The 5831-nt window shown below is 38.9% G+C and overlaps 1 protein-coding gene across 2 annotated transcripts; it reads left to right on the top strand.

Annotated features, from left to right (window-relative positions):
* Positions 1 to 1820: 1820 nt before the first annotated feature.
* Positions 1821 to 5531, top strand: LOC309511350 (uncharacterized protein). Of its 2 annotated transcripts, XM_082186540.1 has the most exons (10): positions 1821 to 2139; positions 2304 to 2806; positions 2954 to 3252; positions 3331 to 3421; positions 3502 to 3618; positions 3773 to 3848; positions 3935 to 4192; positions 4401 to 4572; positions 4667 to 4815; positions 4918 to 5531. In XM_082186540.1, exons 2-10 carry the CDS (start codon positions 2663 to 2665, stop codon positions 5106 to 5108), a joined length of 1497 nt encoding a protein of 498 aa, XP_082042666.1. In that variant the 5' UTR covers positions 1821 to 2139; positions 2304 to 2662; the 3' UTR covers positions 5109 to 5531. The 2 variants fall into 2 exon arrangements, with proteins under 2 accessions (XP_082042666.1, XP_082042667.1); XM_082186541.1 differs by having other exon boundaries at positions 1821 to 2806.
* The last annotated feature ends 300 nt before the right edge of the window (positions 5532 to 5831 follow it).

Below are 5831 nucleotides of genomic sequence, written 5' to 3'. Positions count from 1 at the left end.
GTTTTTGAGCCAATTTTTTTATTATTATTTATACTATTTGCAAAAATGGCCACAAAAAGTACCTGTTTTTAATAATCAAGACATATACTATTCATCAAAAATTGTTTTGCTTGTTTCAAGAAAAAAAAAAAATCTAAGATGGCATAAGGGACATACAGTGTTGGGCAAGTTACTTAAAAAAAGTAATTAGTTATAGTTACTAGTTACTTCTTACAAAAAGTAACTGCGTTAGTAACTGAATTACATCATTACAAAAGTAACTAATTACCAGGGAAAGTAACTATTGCGTTACTTAAAAAAAAAAAAAAAAAGTTTAAATATAAGAAATTTCTTGGATACCCCCAATATGAAATGTTAAATGAATGAAATTGACACTAAATAGAACATCTTATTATTATAAAACATTGTACACTAATCTACACTATTTTAATGTTGCTGTGGGACAATGTGAGAGACACCTATTAACTTAAATATTAAAATATTATCATTACTATAGTGCAACAATAAAACAATAGATGGTTTAGAACTTTTAATATTTATTGCACAGACCACAACTGGCCAACAATTAAGTCTAAAAATAAATTATGCTTCTTAAGAAATGTACCAAAAATAAATAAATAGTAGCCTAATAAAAATATACATACACATACACTAGTGCATATAATTAAAATGATAAAACTCACACACCTTAACAACTGGTAGACATTCTGTATAGCCTACTTGAAGTATTTTCTTCCTCACAATAGTAAGTTTAACAAAAAGTGTTTTCAATATAATACTGAAAAATGTATCAACATAAATAATAATAATACAATATAATCTTTTGGGGGTTTATTTTCCTAATCTACAGAGAACGTCATCATCAGAGGTTATTTTAGCCAAATTCTAGTCGTGTTTGCCGCACGTGCTCACAACCGTCAAACAAATATGTTTGAACGTTCCCTACAGGTTATTTTGGAGTTTATGTTATATAAACTAATTAAAACATTGCATATGATACCAATATGCTACAGAGATTATTCAAATGCTGATATGTGTAATTTATTTATAAATAAAGTATTTATGCTCGGACACATTCGGTCTCTCTCGCGCACTGTCGAGCGCGTTCTCGGACACACTCGGTCTCTCTCGCGCACTGTCGAGCGCGTTCTCGGACACACTCGGTCTCTCTCGCGCAGTGTCGAGCGCGTTCTCGGACACACTCGGTCTCTCTCGCGCACTGTCGAGCACGCTCGCGGCATTCGCCTCGCTTTTGTCGAGTCCCGCGCCTCATAAACACTCTCACACACCAGAGAAAAAACTTTGCAGCTCCTATGGCTGAGAGAGAGCCTACTCGGATGAAAACCGCTTCAGTGAGCTCAATTATAGTAACGCCGCATTTTTATTGACAGTAACGGTAACGGCGTTGTAATGGAGGAAGCAGTAATTAGTTAGATTACTCGTTACTGAAAAAAATAACGCCGTTAGTAACGCCGTTTATTTATAACGCCGTTATTCCCATCACTGGGGACATATACTACCCAAGAAAAGTTCATTATTGTTTAACATTTACATTATTAACATGTTGTGATAACTATGTATATGTCCCTAACAGGGTGGAATATTTTCATGGACAGTGTCTGAACAATCTACCCATAATAATTATTTTTTGAGTCCCTGAGCTTGACCAATATGTATTCCTTATAGTTAAACATGTCACTATTTTGGTAGAATGCTAAAAACATGAAAATCATGTACTTTTTTTCCCAACACTTATGAAGCCAAAATGTCACCGCATACCAGGAATGACCCAAATACTCATTTGATTGTAGCAATTGCCTAGCTAACGTTAGCGTTGTGATCATAGTCAGCAACCTTGTCATTATGTTGTAATTTTTGTGTTTCGCATTATTCTCTTCCTGTTTTAAAAATGCAGTAAAATATCATTAGTCCGTTTGTTCAAGGATGTATGTTGACTGCTTTATTTCCTTCAGCTTTTGGAAGATGCAGCGGGACCGTCACGGATGGATGCACCCACAGTCAGCCATACAGTGGATTTTGACCCAGAACCAGAGGTAGACCCAGATGCCTATTACCCACCAGCATCTGTCCATCACAGTGGCTCACAGTGCAACATTAGACCTTTGCGACGTTCAGCAGGTAGGATATAATTGGTCTTATATCTGAGGTTGACTTGTCACTGTGGCGCTATTTAACGCAGATTTAGTTTCTAGTTGGCGAACCCACTCTAGAGTGTGTAACCCAGGCTGTCATATTGGTTTGGTTGTGTCTTTTTATAATGCAAGGCCTTCATTTAATCACAGCTGTTCAGGTAAGGCCGAAGATGGTCAGTGTGGGGACACAGACAGTAACACCAAAAGTCAAGACCACTTCAACCCCTCTGCCCAGTCCTGTTCAAAGTGACGATGAGACCAGCTCTCTCATAGACAGCGACCATGATATGTCATGAATGCCAGAGAAGGAGGAGGAGATGATGAGTGACTCATCACTGCCACAGGAGTCTAACCCAGAACTCAAGTAAGGCAATTAGACTACTTTGGTTTTAGATTTTGACTGTCAAGAAATTCTGTTGTGGTTCGAAGGTTCTGTGAATGTGTGCTTTAAGTATAGTTGTTGAGCATTTTTGCCTTTATTGTGATAGGACAGTTAGAGAATAACAGGAATGAGTTTGTTTTTCAGCATGGCTGATAAGTTTATTGTCTGTGAAAGCCAGTTGATGTCCCTATTCACAATTTGCCCTGCATGTTGTGGGGAAAGCAAGGGTAGCATGAACCAGAAGGAGGGAACTTTTATCAAAATAAAACAAGTAAGATGATGTTTGTAAATTCCACTGTTTATACAATTTAAATAAACCGTATAGTTTTTAGTGAAATTGAGTTATATATTTCAAGGTGTAATTGTGACTCCTAACATAGTTGTATTTTTTTTTTTTTTTTGCATTCTATACATCTAGGTCTGTGCAACATGTGGCTATGAGCGTTATTGGCAGAATCAGCCCATGTTGCATAGAAATATGCCTGTTTGCAACCTTCTTCTCAGTGGGGCCATACATTTTTCGGGTTGTATGGCCACACAAACGCTGAGGATGCTGGCACTGTTTGGTCTTCAGTGCATCAGTGCGAGGACTTTCTTCCGCCACCAGCACCTCTACACAATCCCAGTCGTTATGCAGGCCTGGCAGAATGAACAGACAGGGGTCATTAGGGAACTAAAGGAGATGGGCGGCGGACTGGCAATCTCTGGTGACTGCAGGTAAATGCACTGTTGGCATCATCTAAGATGGAAAATGTTTACATTGCAACTCATTAATTCAATTTTTAACATTCTTAGGTCAGATTCCCCTGGGCATTGTGCAAAGTATGGCACTTACTCCTTGATAGAGGAGAGAACAAACAAGATCATAGATCTTCAGCTTGTCCAGGTGAGTATTATGCTATCTAAAAAATTTTTTCAGTTCCACTACCAGATTTCAAGTGTTACACTGTCTGTGACATGTTACAGAGCTCTGAGGTCCCAAACAGCACCTGGTGTGAGCTTGAGGGTCTGAAGCGCAGCATGGTTTTTTTAAAGAACCAGAACCTACATGTGTCGACCCTCACCACAGACAGACATCGGCAGGTAAAGTTGTATATTTATAGTAATACAATGTCTGTAGTATTTTCACATTTAGACAGACTCCTGACAGACTGACACAACCACAAATAGTTATTCGAGCCTTGGTGAGTCATTAGTTTTTATTTCTGTATTTGAGGGGTTGTGTCTTTCTACACAGATTGCCAAGTGGGTGCGAGAGGAGCTGTGTTCTGAAGGAACAAAACATTTCTTTGATGTCTGGCATGTTGGAAAAAGTATGTATCCTGTTGTTGGTAGCCTTTTATAAAGTTAAGTCTTGTAAATACATTTCCATCAATACTTTGTTTTGGTTCTGAAACAGGTCTAGGGAAGGCTTTGGATGCTGCCGCTAAAGAAAGGCACTGTGAGGACCTGAAGCTGTGGAAGCCAGCCATTGTCAACCACCTGTACTGGACTGCTGCTTCAACTCCTGATGGTGATCCAGATGTGATGCAGGCCAAATGGCAAAGCCTGGTGAACCATGTTCAGGATATTCATGAACATGACACCCCTGCATTTCCCTGCTGTTCACACCCACCTCTGGAGGGGGAACAGCGAAACAAGCAGTGGCTAGAACCAGGTACACCATCAGAATGTTAAAGAATGCAATAATGCTCTGATATTCAAGGTCGTGGTTTATGCTTGGTATATTTTGCTACAGGTGTACTCCAGCTATAACATATTTGTATGGTTTTGGTAAATGTGAAGAAAGAAATTATACTGATATTCCTCATCTGTGTGTACAGTCAAAGAACATGTAGTAATATCAGTAAAACATGTCCATGCAGGCTCAACAGTAGCAACGAAATTGGAGAGTGTGACTACTAGGGCAGCACTACTGAAGGATATACGGCAGCTATCCCCACAGTACCAGACATACTCGTTGGAGGCATTTCACTCCCTCATCCTCCACTTTGCACCCAAACACACTGGGTTTTCATATCTTGGAATGTACAGTAGGTCAGTGCTATGCAATGGAATAACCTGTGTCGTTATTTCATCATTCTAGACATGTCAGTCTCATACTCTGTTTTTTTTTTTTGCTTTTCTTCAGGCTTTTTTTGGCAGCTCTACATTACAACTACAATAGTAGTCGAGAGGTTGCGCGGACGGCTGACGGTGAGGAGTGCTATGCTGTGAGCTACCCAAGGTTCCGTAAAGGTGGCTGGGTTGTGCGCCCCATCAAGCAGCAGCCTTCATATGGTTAGCAGTTTCAATCAGTTCTGTCATATTGTGAGATGTACTTGTTTTAGTGCATGAGTCATTGGTAATGTTACTGAATATACAAGTTTTTCTATAACCCAGGTTATGCATCAGCACTCATGGAATCTCTCCAAGACAGGTACTCTAGATCACCAAAGGCTCTACAAGAGTGCAGTGCTGCCTTGGGTTCTGATGCACCTGCTCCCCTCTCCAAATCTGGCCACATAATTTCAAAGGAGGAGGCAGTTAGTCTTCACCTAGCTCAACAATCACGCTTTAGCAAAAGCCATTAGATTTTATAATTCATTTACTAATTATTATCTTGATTGTATAAATGTTTGTTTTTATTGTTACACAATCTTGCTTACTGCATTCTTCTGGGTAATCTCCCTATTTCCACCATCTCTAATACAGTACTGTGATTTTGCAGAGTTGACCAATTTTAAAAATCTTGCTGTTTGAATAACATGTGTTTATAGTTATGATCCATGACAACGTCAAGAGTGGGTATGTATTGTGGATTCTTTTTTATACTTTCTAACTTTTTTTGGTGTGCTGTTCTTAACCCTTGTTTCTGTGTAACTCAACTGAGTTTGTCTGTGTGTGCACTAATCCTGTCTGCATGCTGCATGTTTTCGTTTTGTCTACTTTTGTTTGCATGTAATTGTTGGTGCCTAATTGTGGGTAACTGTGGGTAGTGCCTTATCACCTTTCTGTGTTTCACATATAATTTTATCTGCTTTCTGTTTATGCACTGTGGTGTGTCTGTGGTGCACTGTGGTGTGTGTAAAGTTTGTCTCTGGGTACTAATCCTGTTTGCATGCTGCATGTTTTGGTTTTGTCTACTTTTGTTTATTTCATAACCTTCTGTCAATAAACACATTTTCTGTAAATAGAATTGTCTTCTGTGTAGTGTGTTTTTTTTATTTTTTTATCCTGACTGCCAGTATGGTTTATTTTATGCTTGTCAAAGGTAGGACGAGTAGTAGGCTAAGTAAGCCTTGCTATACAGTACG

Source organism: Leuciscus leuciscus (genome assembly GCF_965113295.1).
Source record: "Leuciscus leuciscus genome assembly, chromosome: 12".
NCBI classification, from domain to species: domain Eukaryota; kingdom Metazoa; phylum Chordata; class Actinopteri; order Cypriniformes; family Leuciscidae; genus Leuciscus; species Leuciscus leuciscus.
Note: the sequence above shows the minus strand (reverse complement) of the source record. Positions and strands in the feature narration are given on the sequence as shown.

Excerpts from the sequence above, each read along its gene's own strand:
- LOC309511350 (XM_082186540.1), top strand. The coding sequence starts at position 2,663 with ATGAGTTTGTTTTTCAGCATGGCTGATAAGTTTATTGTCTGTGAAAGC. Across the intron at positions 2,807-2,953 it reads CTTTTATCAAAATAAAACAA|GTCTGTGCAACATGTGGCTA; the intron begins GTAAGATGATGT and ends CTATACATCTAG. Across the intron at positions 4,816-4,917 it reads CAAGCAGCAGCCTTCATATG|GTTATGCATCAGCACTCATG; the intron begins GTTAGCAGTTTC and ends TCTATAACCCAG.